The following is a 16,038-nucleotide window of genomic DNA, read 5'->3' as shown; positions in this document are numbered from 1 at the left end:
GAAGGTGGAGGCAGGGGGATGAATTTAACAATAAAGAAATAGGGAAAAAATGATGGTCTGTGACCAGGCTAAAATAGCTCAATTGCTGTTAGGTAGTCTGCACTCAGCTATAATAGAGTAGAGTTACATATGTAAAAATAGTGAGTCTCTTTTTAGCAATAATCAGGCAATGTTCATATACTCAGTCTATGAGTGAAGTTACAAAGTTAATCAGTCAGTATACATAAAGTCTATGCTGAGCTACCATAATATATACTCATTTATAGTGAACAGTTACTGGCAACAGACAAAGTGTTATTGTCACTTATCTGCACAATTTAGATTCAGCCTTGTCTTTTTGATGTAGCTGATCTGTTGTATGAAGCATAATATATAAAAGCTGATGCTCATCCATATAGATGAAGAAAATGAATAGGAAGAGAATGAAAATCTGTTTTGCTGGTGTCATGTAAAACTATTTCAAAAATTCCACAAAGCTTCTAACAATCAACAAAAGGACTTCAGAAGGAGAGGAAGACTACTAGCAACTTTGCTGGGAGGCAAGGTAGGTGGCTGCTTCGGAGACATACTAAGAAAAACAGGGGGAGTGTGGAGCATCCAGAGTAAGAGCAAGAGAAAAGTAAAGCTCATACAGGTGAACTAGTGTGTAGGACAGAGGTGCAAAGCTGGCATGATGGAAGAGGAGAAGGGGATGTACTTTGTTGCAAATGTGAGTGAGGGAGTAAAGGCACACAAGGAACAATGGCTGTTGGAGATTGATTCCATGGGAGTTACAAAAACGAATAAAGAAGTATATTTTTTTCTTGGGGTTGGAGGAGAGATACAAGGTGGCATAGGTTTAACTACATTATACAGAGCAGAATGTTTTACAATTGGGCAATCCACTTACTATTGACCTCAGTTTAACGGTGTCCATTCATCCAAGTCAATAGTTGGTTCATGGTTATACTCACATAGAATACTGATCCATAGTTGCAGTGAAATGAAATAGTCATGTAGTGTTATTGGCCAGGAGATCTAGACTGGTGTCATTTGGCTGCCTCAAGTGGGCCTTTCTTTTTGACACCACTTTGGTAACTTGCACATCAATGAAGTGAAACTATAAGGCCAACACAAGCACCCAGCACCTGATTAAAAAAAAAAAAAAAAAAAAAAAAAAAAACCTATGACCTGGCTGGGAACTGAACCTATGACACCACTTTCTAAAGGCAGCAATGCTAATCACAACCTATGACACCACTTTTTAAAGGCAGCAATGCTAATCACTAGACCACAAACTGCAAACATGTTGGCAGTGAAATGGATAGATGATCTATCTGATCCTGTATGTTACTCTTTCTACAGTGACACAGGAAATGCAAATCACAGGGTTGGTAAAGGGCAGATGTATGGGAAGTGGCAAAGAAATGCTCAATTTCAAAACATGGTAAGAGTTAGTGAAGAACAATTGTTCCGTTGTTCCAATTGTGAATGGTATTGTGTGACAAATGGGACACTCCTTTGCATCTGGGCAGGAAAGGTATGAAGATTAGGGCTTAATAAGTCATTGATAATGTCATTAGACTAGACCAGTAGCTCAGATAAATGTAAGTCCAAAGACCTCTTCAAAGATAACTCCTGACATTTATCTTATGAAATTTAGGAAAACAGCTGTAATTCTAAATTTGGGTGCCCAGATGGTGAATTAAATCTGGATGTGAGACCAGTGTCTTAACCACTGTGTAATCTCACACTATACGCTGGCCACCATATGTGTAAGTGGTTATGGATGTACTTAGGTGTAGGCCACTGTGGATATGCATCTGGGCAAGTCGGGGAGGGGAGCAATGGTCTTTGAAGATCTTAGCAAAATATTCAGAGTGGTGGGTGAGGGACTGCTTCTTCAATGGATGTGATGTAAATGGGTGACTGGACCATGTGGAAATGGAGTGTCTGGCATATTGGAGGTACTGGTGATGTTTAGTGGATTCAATACTTAACTCATTCAATAATATTTTTCTACTCCACTATTAATCTTTGTCTCCTTAAATATCTCTCTCACCAGAGTCTCAAACTTCCATCATGTTTAATAGCAGCTTAACATGTGGTGTAGTAGCCTCTACACACCTCAGTAACTTCCAACGTAGGTGCCAACAACTCCTTTTGCGTGCACCTTTGTATTATACACTCACACAGAATTTCTTAACTCTCTTTTCTCCTGTTATTACCTCTCCCTATCCTGTGTGTGTGTGTGTGTGTGTGTGTGTGTGTGTGTGTGTGTGTGTGTGTGTATGTGTGTGTGTGTGTTTTGTTTATGCACTGTTTGTTCCACTGATCTATGGAGAGAAGAACGTTGAGAGTGTACAATGTGTCTAAAAAACAGAAAACAAAAAGAATTGTAAATATGACAACATTCCTTCCTCAGTTCATAAGTGAAATCAACTTTTTAATTTCTACAAAAACAAAGAGATACATTTCCTTGATAAAAATTATTGTATTATTTCTCAAAATATTCAACTTCAAGATTCATACACCTTTGCTTATGTTTGAATCAATCCCAGAAAAAATTGTTACATTGGTGTTGTTACCTAAAAATCATGGTTTTTAAGATGATGAAAATCCATCTCCACATATTTTTCATAAGAGAACAAAAGAAGTCCTTGGTTAATAAATCAGGTGAATACAGGCACTGAACCACTAATTTGATGTTTTTCTCTGTGAATAACAAACTGTTTGAAGGCCTGTGCAGCAGCTGGCATTGGTATGATGAAGAATAATATAATGTTATCAGTTATTTTTCCAAATTGTGTTGATGACTTGTGGAAAGCAAATTGTTGTATTCCATTTGCCATTAACTGTTCTTCATTCCTCTACAGCAACTGTTGTGATAAATCAGTGTAATCATAGAAATAATGGTCATTTCCATGGAAGTGCTTCATCAACAAACAACTCATGCTGGTTTCACTTGATAATGGAACAGCTTATTGCTGCTTTGTTTGTGACTCACACAAAAATATTGAAATTTTTATCCTGTTATGATGCTGTCTACTGATTTTGCATTTCCTTGCTAAGATATTTTGAGCATTTTCTTACACATACTGATATGAGAAAGTATGTAGAATCCATTGGAGAAAGATTTTTTTTCCTAGCTAAATTTTCATGGAAAGCCAAATCGACTACAGTCACTGTTTTGTGTAAAGCTGTCACTACCTCACAGTAAGTCACATATTAATCCTCTTCAATCTTGTTATGCACACCATCAATGTTTTTTGGAACAGCAATTAATTTTGGTGGAGCTTCACTGAATTCATCACTGACTGTAGCTCAACGATGATAAATTTTTGCAAAGCAGTTGTGAAACGGTTTTTCTGATAATGGGTGATAACCAAAACTTTAATGAAGGGATTTGAACCTTATTTTCAAGTTAGGCCTTTACAAAAATCATAAGAAATTATGCAGTTAAAAATCTTCTCTTGAAATTTCTCTTTTTCATAACTCTGTACACAAAATTCTGACCTGCAATTGCTTTAACAATCACAGACAATAAATCTTAAAAGCAATAGTTTCGTCTCATCTCAATAGTCCTATCTACGAGTCATTTCTAATATGTTAAAACTTGCCTTCACAGCATTTCTAGTGCATTGGACAGGCTTCTGCCGAACATCCTTCAGTTCACACCACAAATAATGCTTATTCTTTTTGCCCAATAAAATATAACTTGATGAAGCATCAACCCAGAATATGAAACTGTATAACAATATCGAATGGAAGTAAACAAAGAATACTAGCTTTACCATTTTTATAACAATTGTATCTGACAACATTCACATTGAAAATAATGATTTGTTCAAGGATTTCAGGAATTATGTGATAACCTCATCCAAATTAAAGTACTACCAACTCATAATCCTATGAATTTGCAACTGTGGGCTTCTGCTATCCACAAATCTCTATATGTAATCATATTCTGGTGTGCAGGATCTTGCACAGTCTGTACCCCTTGTAACGAATTTTCCCCCAAGGTGCAATGACAATGAACTGTCTATAAAAAATATATTAATGGCAATGGAAGTTTCATCAATAAATCTTACAAAAACTACATCAATAGGTGATTATGTTAAACCTGGATTTTCAGTAAACTCTTATCAGTTCATTGATGTTGCAGTTGTCATCAGTCTAAGGACTGTTTTGAGGCAGCTCTTGACAATGGACTTTCCTGTGATAGCCTCTTCATTTCTGCATAATAACCAACATTTATCTGAGCCTGCCTACTCACAGTTCTTCCCCCCAGAAATCTCTCCATTCACAAATTTGCTATGGCTTGATGCAACAGAATGTATCACATCAACTAATACTTTCTTTTATTTAAATTGAGCCATAAATTGCTTTTCTCTCCATTTAAGTTCAGTACCTTCACATTAATAATACAAAATACCTATTTAACCTTCAGCATTATCATGTAGTACCAGATTTCAAAAGTTGGTATCTCTTCTTATCTGAATTCCTTATCATCCTAATTTCTATTCCATACAAGACAGCCCACCAGACTCTTCAGATAAAACTTTCTAATATTTACATTATTATTTGTAGTTAACAAATTTATCTTGTTCATAAATTTTTATCTTGCTATTACTGGTTTTCATTTTATATCCTCTCTACTTTGTCCATTATCATTTATTTTGCTGTCAAAATACAAAAAATCAGCTAATGTATTCAGTGCCTAATATCATAATCTAATTCCCCCAGCATTACTTGATTTAGTTCAACTACATTCCATTACCAATGTTTTTATTTTGTTGATGTTAATCTTATGACCTCTCTTCAAGACATTAACCATTTTGTTCAATTGCTCTTCCAAGTCCTTTGCATCTCTGACAGAATTAAAGTGTAATTGTCAAATCTAAAATTTTTAATTTGTTTTCCCTTAACTTTAATTCCCTTTCAAAGTTTATACTTAGTTTCCTTCAGCATTTGTTTAATGTGCAGTCACTGGAGATAGACTACAATCCTGTCTCACTCATTTCTCCACTACTGCTTCCATTTGATATTCTTTGAGTCTTATAACTGGAGTCTGGTTTCTGTACATGTTTTAGATAACCTTTCACTCCCTGTATTTTATCCCTGCTATCTCCAGAAATACAAAGAGTGTATTCTTGTCAACATTGACAATGGATTTCTCTATATCTAGAAAAGCTATAAACACATATTCCAACAATCAAAGGTCCAGGCTGAAATAATGACACTAGATTAACACTCACCATATAGTGTAGATGTTGAGATGCAGACAGGTACAACAAAAACAAAGACTAATAAACACACATGTGTGGGCTGTTTTTGCATGAATGTGTGTGTGTATGTTGTCTATTTCAGAAGAAAATTCATAGGATCAGTATTGCCTTGCTCATTTCTAAATTTTTCTGGAACCCAATCTGATCTTACCTGAGGTTATCATCTACCAGTGCTACCAGCCTTCTGTAAATAATTAATGATAGTATTTTGCAACCATAACTCATGAAACTGATGATTTACTAATATTGACACTGTAATCACCTGTCTTTATTTGAGTAGGAATTATTACAGCATTTTTGAAGTCTGAGGATCTTTTGCCTGTCTCATATTACTTGAATATATGGGACAATAATTTTTTTCTTTGCTGGATCTCTCAAAAACCTCTATAACTCTAAAATAATGTTGTCTCCTCCAGGTTCTTTGTTTCAGGTTAGGTATTCATATGCTCAGTCAAATTCTTCTTGCAGTAGCCTATCCTCCATCTCATCCTCAGCTACTTTCCCTGTCTTAGCCACAGTATTGTTTTCAAATCCATTTTCCTTGTGTTGACTATCTATATGTTCCTTCCAGCTTTCAGCCTTTTCTTCTTGCTCTGTACTAGCCTGCCTACTAAGCACCTGATATTTGCACAGATGTTTCTCTTCTCTTTTCAGTGTGGCTCTACATGTTCTTATTACATCAGATCTGTTAACTCTCAACAACTTGAGTTCTGGCTGACATACTTTTCTCTTGATTTTTAAATAATTATATATCACAAAGCCATGCTTTTTTCTAAATTAAATAATATAGCACCATTCTATCAAATTGTGAGTTGTGGGTGTATTCTACCCACATTTCTGTCAGATTTAACCTCACAACAAGAATTCTGTCACTAACATGATACACAGTATAACACTTGTGAGATTTATGAAGTAAATAAAGTTTACTTACAGTAAACTGTTTAAGTTATTAACACATAAATTGTTCCCGTATATCTCTCTTATGAAAAAAGTAACTTGTTCATTTTTTATCCTCACACAAATTTCTCCTGTGTTGTGTGCAATACATATTCAAATTTTCTCTCAATGAAAATATAGCTTCATACTAAGCAAATCTGAGTTTTACATGGCAGATATTTATCACATTGAAATCACTAAGCACATTATGTATATAAATGACTGTTTACTGTTTTGTCATTGAGAAAACCAGGTCCTTCTTCACTGGCATGTCAGTCAGTCTGCATGCTAATATGGAATTCGTATTCAAGTAACTTGGTTACAATTTCTTACAGCTGAAACAGTGGTGTTGATCATCTGCTTTTCCAGCACCTTCAACCTTACACTCAGGCACGAATAGAGTAAAAATGAATGTATATTATGTGCCTAAAGTTAGAAGCATGAGAAATTCAATTGTTTTAAATTAGTACTTAAATCTATGTATCAACTATTATTAACTAGTACACAGTAATAATGAAAACTACACACCCCTGTTTGTATTTCAGGTCAAAATGTAATAGTACTCACCTTTGGAACAAAATGTATCAAATGGACTGATACATATCCTTGTCCCTGGTGGTAAATGGCCAAACTGGTGTTTCCTGTGTAAGCAGGTTGATAACCTGCTTGACAGGACAGACACAAGGTTGCCCCCTACACCATTGATAACAGGTTGGAAAACAGCAATTGTTGGGTATTTTGACATTAGAACATCCAGGAACAGACCACCAATACTGAAAAATGAAAATGTTGATTAATTGTATTGTGATAAATGTTTCTCACAGGTAACTACATAACTGGACAAATTTTTTCCATAACGAAGATTTACTGCAATGCTGAAAAAGTTCAGAAAATTTACATTACATATTGTGTATAACTCTCATGACATATGTTGTTGTTGTTGTGGTCTTCAGTCCGGAGACTGGTTTGATGCAGCTCTCCATGCTACTCTATCCTGTGCGAGCTTCTTCATCTCCCAGTATCTACTGCAACCTACATCCTTCTGAATCTGCTTAGTGTATTCATCTCTTGGTCTCCCTCTACGATTTTTACCCTCCACACTGCCCTCCAATGCTAAATTTGTGATCCCTTGATGCCTCAAAACATGTCCTACCAACCGATCCCTTCTTCTAGTCAAGTTGTGCCACAAACTTCTCTTCTCCCCAATCCTATTCAATACTTCCTCATTAGTTATGTGATCTACCCATCTTATCTTCAGCATTCTTCTGTAGCACCACATTTCGAAAGCTTCTATTCTCTTCTTGTCCAAACTAGTTATCGTCCATGTTTCACTTCCATACATGGCAACACTCCATACAAATACTTTCATAAACGACTTCCTGACACTTAAATCTATACTCGATGTTAACAAATTCCTCTTCTTGAGAAACGCTTTCCTTGCCATTGCCAGTCTACATTTTATATCCTCTCTACTTCGACCATCATCGGTTATTTTACTCCGTAAATAGCAAAACTCCTTTACTACTTTAAGTATCTCATTTCCTAATCTAATTCCCTCAGCATCACCCGACTTAATTTGACTACATTCCATTATCCTTGTTTTGCTTTTGTTGATGTTCATCTTATATCCTCCTTTCAAGACACTGTCCATTCCGTTCAACTGCTTTTCCAAGTCCTTTGCTGTCTCTGACAGAATTACAATGTCATCGGCGAACCTCAAAGTTTTTACTTCTTCTCCATGAATTTTAATACCTACTCCGAATTTTTCTTTTGTTTCCTTTACTGCTTGCTCAATATACAGACTGAATAACATCGGGGAGAGGCTACAACCCTGTCTTACTCCTTTCCCAACCACTGCTTCCCTTTCATGCCCCTCGACTCTTATAACTGCCATCTGGTTTCTGTACAAATTGTAAATAGCCTTTCGCTCCCTGTATTTTACCCCTGCCACCTTCAGAATTTGAAAGAGAGTATTCCAGTTAACATTGTCAAAAGCTTTCTCTAAGTCTACAAATGCTAGAAACGTAGGTTTGCCTTTTCTTAATCTTTCTTCTAAGATAAGCCGTAAGGTCAGTATTGCCTCACGTGTTCCAACATTTCTACGGAATCCAAACTGATCTTCCCCGAGGTCGGCTTCTACCAGTTTTTCCATTCGTCTGTAAAGAATTCGCGTTAGTATTTTGCAGCTGTGACTTATTAAACTGATAGTTCGGTAATTTTCACATCTGTCAACACCTGCTTTCTTTGGGATTGGAATTATTATATTCTTCTTGAAGTCTGAGGGTATTTCGCCTGTCTCATACATCGTGCTCACCAGATGGTAGAGTTTTGTCATGACTGGCTGTCCCGAGGCCATCAGTAGTTCAAATGGAATGTTGTCTACTCCCGGGGCCTTGTTTCGACTCAGGTCTCTCAGTGCTCTGTCAAACTCTTCACGCAGTATCGTATCTCCCATTTCGTCTTCATCTACATCCTCTTCCATTTCCATAATATTGTCCTCAAGTACATCGCCCTTGTACAAACCCTCTATATACTCCTTCCACCTTTCTGCCTTCCCTTCTTTGCTTAGAACTGGGTTGCCATCTGAGCTCTTGATATTCATACAAGTGGTTCTCTTCTCTCCAAAGGTCTCTTTAATTTTCCTGTAGGCTGTATCTATCTTACCCCTAGTGAGACAAGCCTCTACATCCTTACATTTGTCCTCTAGCCATCCCTGCTTAGCCATTTTGCACTTCCTGTCGATATCATTTTTGAGACGTTTGTATTCCTTTTTGCCTGCTTCATTTACTGCATTTTTATATTTTCTCCTTTCATCAATTAAATTCAATATTTCTTCTGTTACCCAAGGATTTCTATTAGCCCTCGTCTTTTTACCTACTTGATCCTCTGCTGCCTTCACTACTTCATCCCTCAGAGCTACCCATTCTTCTTCTATTGTATTTCTTTCCCCCATTCCTGTCAATTGTTCCCTTATGCTCTCCCTGAAACTCTCTACAACCTCTGGTTCTTTCAGTTTATCCAGGTCCCATCTCCTTAAATTCCCACCTTTTTGCAGCTTCTTCAGTTTCAATCTGCAGTTCATGACCAATAGATTGTGGTCAGAATCCACATCTGCCCCAGGAAATGTCTTACAATTTAAAACCTGGTTCCTAAATCTCTGTCTTACCATTATATAATCTATCTGATACCTTTTAGTATCTCCAGGATTCTTCCAGGTATACAGCCTTCTTTTATGATTCTTGAACCAAGTGTTGGCTATGATTAAGTTATGCTCTGTGCAAAATTCTACAAGGCGGCTTCCTCTTTCATTCCTTCCCCCCAATCCATATTCACCTACTATGTTTCCTTCTCTCCCTTTTCCTACTGACGAATTCCAGTCACCCATGACTATTAAGTTTTCGTCTCCCTTCACTACCTGAATAATTTCTTTTATCTCGTCATACATTTCATCTATTTCTTCATCATCTGCAGAGGTAGTTGGCATATAAACTTGTACTACTGTAGTAGGCATGGGCTTTGTGTCTATCTTGGCCACAATAATGCGTTCACTATGCTGTTTGTAGTAGCTAACCCGCACTCCTATTTTTTTATTCATTATTAAACCTACTCCTGCATTACCCCTATTTGATTTTGTATTTATAACCCTGTAATCACCTGACCAAAAGTCTTGTTCCTCCTGCCACCGAACTTCACTAATTCCCACTATATCTAACTTTAACCTATCCATTTCCCTTTTTAAATTTTCTAACCTACCTGCCCGATTAAGGGATCTGACATTCCACGCTCCGATCCGTAGAACGCCAGTTTTCTTTTTCCTGATAACGACGTCCTCCTGAGTAGTCCCCGCCCGGAGATCCGAATGGGGGACTATTTTACCTCCGGAATATTTTACCCAAGAGGACACCATCATCATTTAATCATACAGTAGAGCTGCATGTCCTCGGAAAAAATTACGGCCGTAGTTTCCCCTTGCTTTCAGCCGTTCGCAGTACCAGCACAGCAAGGCCGTTTTGACATATAATGATCTTCAAATGAAATTATTGATTTATTTTGACTATAAAGAAGCATATTGTGCTGTACAGAACCCCCTGCAGTTTTGCTGGTCCAGTGTAGTATGCTGGAGAGCTATGAAATAGCTGATACAAAGCAACCAGTTGGCATCCACTCCTATGACCTCGAATATTCTAAAAAGTTAAAAGTCACTATCACAAATTAGACTGGGTAATTAGGTTGCATGTGTCACCAACTGAAAGTTATTAGGCAAAAACTCCTCAGTTCAATAATATCACTATGTGAGCTCAGAGTGTTGAACAGGATATCATCCATGGAAAAGTTGTTGATTGTAACCATTATTGTAATGCCCTCTAGAATACAATGCCTTGACTTTCCAAAAACATATCACTAAAATTTTATAATTTTATCTGCACTGATGGTAAACTGAAATTTCTTTGGTGCAATGAGTCAGTATAGTTTCATTGTACCAGTTGACATTTCATTTTAGAACTGAGTGAAAGGCACCCACACTTTATTAACTATGCCTGCTAAAAAGCATAAACCTTCATTCATGCTGCCACTGTTTGTAAATGATTTCTACACAGGCTTTGCTGTTATCAGTTGCCATTCTTGATGTGCAGCACAAAGATATGTTATCTGTTTTTCAGATCCTTACCCATGGTGATATACATGGGAGTCATGGAGGCATCCAAAATTATTTGCTTCATTTAATTTTGTACCACAAAATGTGACTGCAGTTGTTACAGCTTGTTGTCAAACCAATCTCCATCTACATATAGATAATTACTCTGTAATTCACAGCCAGTAGGTTCATAGAACCACTTTCAGGCTATTTCTCATTCTTTCCACTCTCAAATAGCACATAGGAAAAATGTATACCTAAATCTCTCCATGTGAGCTCTGATTTCTAATATTTTATTATGATGGTCATGTAGTTGGGAGTCAACAAAATGCTTTTTCATTCATCACATAGTTGCTGAATAAAATTTCATGAAAAGATTTCACTTATTGTACCCCTGACACTATCTCTATTATTTTGCAATAATACAAAATAGCTGTTCTCCTTTGAATTTCCTTTACATCCCCCATAAATTCTCTCTGGTAAAGATCCCATACTGTGCATCAATACTTCAAATGTGGATGGACAAGTGTGGTTAGGAAGTGTCTTTAGTAGAGTTGTTACATTTTTTCTTATGCCAATAATGCAAAGTCTTTAGTTCAACTCCTTACAACACTTTCTACATAATGATTCCAATTTAATTGTAATCCCAAGACATTTAGTTGAATCTGCAGTATTTAAATTTGAGTTATTTTTCATGTAATTGAAATTTAATGGAATTTTTATAGTACTCATCTGCAGAATGTCACACTTTTTTATTGTTTAGTCTTAATTACCACTTCTTGTTCCATGCATGCCTCTTGTGTAAATCATTTAGCAATTAATTTTGATGTAATGGCTGCTTGACAGCATCATCTGCAAAAAATCTAAGATTACTACACAGATTGTCTCCTAAATCATTTATATGGATTAAGAATGCAGAGGGCATACAGCACATCTCTGGGGAACCCCGGATATCACATCAGTTTCATTAGATGATTTGCCATCAGTTACTTCAAACTGTGGTCTTCCTGACAGCTAATGAGAAATCTAGTTATATATCTGAGATGATATTCCATATGACAGAAATTTAAGTAGAAGTCATTTGTGAAGAGCACTGCCAAAATCCTTCTGGAAATCTTGAAGTATAGAATCAACTTGCAATCTCCTGTTGATATTACTCATCACTTTGTCTTAGTAAAGCATCAGTCATGTTTCACAAGAATGATACTTTCTGAATCAATGTTGGTGATGTGTCTATAGATCATTATCCTCTAGGTGTTTCATAATGTCAGAACAAAATATATGTTCCTAAATCTTATTACAAATAGTGTGGGTCTTTAATACAGTAGATTACTTCTATTTCTTTCTTTTGAGTATTGGTGTCACCTGCACAACTTTCCACTTATCAGGAATCAATCTTTCATCTAGCAAGTAGTTGTATATGACTGCTACAAATGGAGTTACTTTATCAGCATACTTGAAGTGGATCCTAATTTGTAAATAAACGGGAGCAGGCATTTATCAAATGACTAAAGTTGTTTTGCTTTACTGAGGATACCTACCTCCAAATTACTCATACTGGCAGCTGATTTTGATTAACATTATAGAATATTTATCATCTTTGCTGAAGGAATTTCAGAAAGCCATGTTTAGTAACTCCACTTTAGTGAAGCCTTCATTGGTAGCATTAAAATTGTCATCACATAGTGTAGATTGATTTTGTCTTGCTGCTGTTTTAAGTCTCTTTGTATTTTCTGCCAAGTTTTGAGATGGATTTTTGTTGTGGTAACTATTAAAGCTTCTCACACTGAAGTGTAGACTATATTTTTAGCATCAGGAAACAATTTCCTATCTTAAAGATTTTTCATTCTTTTAATCCAGCAGATGCTTTTCTTTGTTTCTACAACTGCGTTTCAACCTATTTTGTGTACCACAGTGGTTATGTTCTTTCTATCTCTTATTTAAAAAAAAAGTCATGTGACTAGGGCCTCCTGTCGGGTAGACCATTCGCTGGGTGCAAGTCCTTCGATTTGACACCATTTCGGCGACTTGCGCGTTGATGGGGATGAAATGATGATGATTAGAACAACACAACACCCAGTCCCTGAGAGATGAAAATCTCCGACCCAGCCGGGGATCGAACCTGGGCCCGTAGGATTGACATTCTGCCGCACTGACCACTCCTCAGCTACCGGGGGCAGACTATCTCTTATTAATTTACTTAGTAACAATTCTCAACTACTGTCAAAACTATTTCTCTGAATTTAAACAGCATTTGGTTGATACTTAAGTAGTTAGTATGGAAGGACTGGAGGCTACCTTTTAGAAAGGTTCCCAATTAATTTTTATCTGCTTCCTTGAACACATATATTTTATGTTAATCTTTTATTTAGATGCTTTGGTATTAAGAATCACTACAATGACCTTATGACCACTATTTTCTGTATCCGTCATGACATTTCCTGTTTGCACATGACTATTTGTTACTGAGAGGTCAAGTGCAATATTGTAACCATTTACAATTTTTGACATATGTAACACTACCTCCTAATGTATCACTCAGCTTCTAATATATTTTAATCTGTGTTAAGCCATTAATAAATCAATCAATTAAATCTTTATTATCAACGTAACCTGTATCATACAATAAAAGATTTTGGCATAGATAACTTGTCAATTCCAACATTATATATGGATGGATAAAATTAATCTAAGGTTATAATACATATACTGTTACTTTTTCTGACATACAGTATTTATTCCCAAGACTTGTTCAGTATTTGTTTCATATGGACTGCACTTCCCCATCCAGATTACATTTATAAATCTCGTGCCCATATAATACAGTGATTTTTGATATAGTTTGAGCCAGTGGCTAGGAAGAATTTATGAACTTCTTCTGAGTATGCCTCAATTAATTTGAAGAATGATATCATTCTACCAGGCCATATTTTAGAATTATACTTTATGAAGCACTACTAATTTTGAGTGTGGCTCATTCTTAAGTGCATCTACAACAGACGTATACATAATCCACATCAAACAGAAATAGTGTGCCATGAATACTTGTGGATAGAACAGTCATCAAAGTGTATGAGCTCACATTGTGTAGCCACAAAGCACACTTGTATACAGCTTTTTACAGTGTTACCCATTTTTAGCTCTTGCCATAACATTGGTGGCCTTTATATGTGTTCTGAAAGTTTTGAGTAGATTAATTTTCTCAGGCCCTCAGAAAATTATATTACAACTAATGAATGAAACAAAATATGCAAAATATATGTTTTTTACAGTTATATCTGTGAGATTATATAAGCTGTTCATGATATAAATGAGACTATTCAGTCAACTCAGTGTGCTGTCAACACAAATACTACATAACATATTTTAACTTACCAGAACACCAAGGTATTTGACAATGTTTATGATGTCCCATTGTCTGTCCATGTAGTGTGTTCACTATTAACTGAAGAAAAGTGTGTTATTTTTCCTCAATGAACTTCATCCACATTCAGTTTGAAAAAGTTTCAGAATCTAGCAATGGCCACAAAAACAGTTTGCATTGTCTCAGCATTGATATGCTATATACAGCAAGTATACAGAAATAGAGTATATGTTTCTTACCCCAAACTGAAAAAAGTATTTTGGTGATGGGAAACATAAATAAACCATTTTCTTTGAAATGGGTTGCCCCACATCCAGCTTCTTGGTCTTTCCTCTTCTTTGAAGGCAGTTCTGGCCACTATGTTGAAATGTGTCAGGACACTATTCAATGTGAGCCAAATACATCATCTGACATCAAGTACTATGTTTTCACATAATTTGTTCTGTCATTTTGGAATATTGCTGATACGATGAGACTAAATGTTTTATAAATATGTAGCTGTTGTTTATTGTAACAACTTCATATTTGAGACTGCACACAATGTTTGAAACATTAGGTTTTACAAGATCTCCAACAGGCAATAAATTCTCACTAATATAACCAGAAACAAAATGACAGTTTTAATCTGTATCAGAGTGTACATTTTAGTGAAACTGCATACATTTCAAGATTAGTCATTATCCTCTGCATACTAGGCTCTTACCAATTTAGCCACTCAAGCAAGTGTCAAACTTTAACTTGGCACAGCAGTCTGAGTGCTTTTCAGTCATACTCTTCCAACAATATGAGATTATACCTTGCACAATTTACTGGACTAGCACCTCTGGAAGAAGAAATATACTGAAGATTCATTTTGCCAGCATGTACAGTTTGTTTCCAGTGTGAGTTTTTCAATCTTTTGTAGAACTGTCCCATAATGAAATCTCCTGAGAGATTAAAATCACATGAACTAGAATAACTGAAGCACAATTTAGTTCGCCACAGGTGTTGGAGCAGCACCTTTTTTAGGATAGGTAAGACAGAAAGATGTCAAGTTCTACGAGAGGTCAGGATTGAAACAAATCTTCAGTTTAGGAAAGAAATTAAACAGCACAATTCTAGCACATTGGATCACCAATCACAGCTGTCAATTATAAATTTTCACCAATCACCAGAAATTTTATCTCCACCAAGTTGTATCTCAGTCCTAGGTAATTGCATTGATGAATTAAAGTCACCCAACCCAGTTGACATAATCTGCCTCTCTGAACACCGTGTGACCACTGGTATAGCAACTAGGCCTAAGCACAATGAGAAACTCAGACAGGAGAGTACTGCAAATGTTAATATAAGGAAAGGTTCTCATAAAAGTATAATTAAAAATAATGTAAGTATATTTCATCAAAATATTGGGAGTTTAAAGAATAAAATAGATGAGCTTCTGGTTTGTTTAGAAGATTTAGAAGCTGAGGATGAAATAGATATATGCCTGTCTGAGCATCACATTGTTACTGATATGGATAAGGTAAATGTAAGTGGATATAAGCTCTCTGCACATGTAATGAGAGAAAATATGGAGAAAGGAGGAGTTGCCATATATGTCAAAAGTTATCATTGTGCAAAAAGTATAGAAACAAAAGAGTTTTGTGTAGAGAAACATATAGAAGCATGTGCCTGTGAGCTTAAATTAAATAAAGGCACATTTATAATTGTAACTGTATATAGGTCCCCATCAGGAAATTTTCATCTATTTCTGAAAAATTTGGACTCCTTGTTGTGCTATCTGTCAGACAGGGGGAAGAAAATTATTATTTGTGGGGACTTCAATGTAGATTCTCTGAAAGAGGGTAATAGGA

General features: G+C 36.0%; 1 protein-coding gene across 1 annotated transcript in view; it reads right to left on the bottom strand.

Annotated features, from left to right (window-relative positions):
* The window catches only part of LOC126184273 (solute carrier family 41 member 1-like), a 180,135-nt gene that overhangs the window by 12,771 nt on the left and 151,326 nt on the right, over positions 1 to 16,038 (bottom strand). Inside the window, exon 6 of the mRNA XM_049926646.1 lies at positions 6,771 to 6,976. Coding sequence (XP_049782603.1) covers positions 6,771 to 6,976 — 206 coding nt within the window. The remainder of the gene's footprint in view (positions 1 to 6,770; positions 6,977 to 16,038) is intronic.

Source organism: Schistocerca cancellata, chromosome 4, assembly GCF_023864275.1.
Source record: "Schistocerca cancellata isolate TAMUIC-IGC-003103 chromosome 4, iqSchCanc2.1, whole genome shotgun sequence".
Classification (NCBI taxonomy): domain Eukaryota; kingdom Metazoa; phylum Arthropoda; class Insecta; order Orthoptera; family Acrididae; genus Schistocerca; species Schistocerca cancellata.
This window is presented reverse-complemented; position numbering and strand designations above follow the sequence as displayed.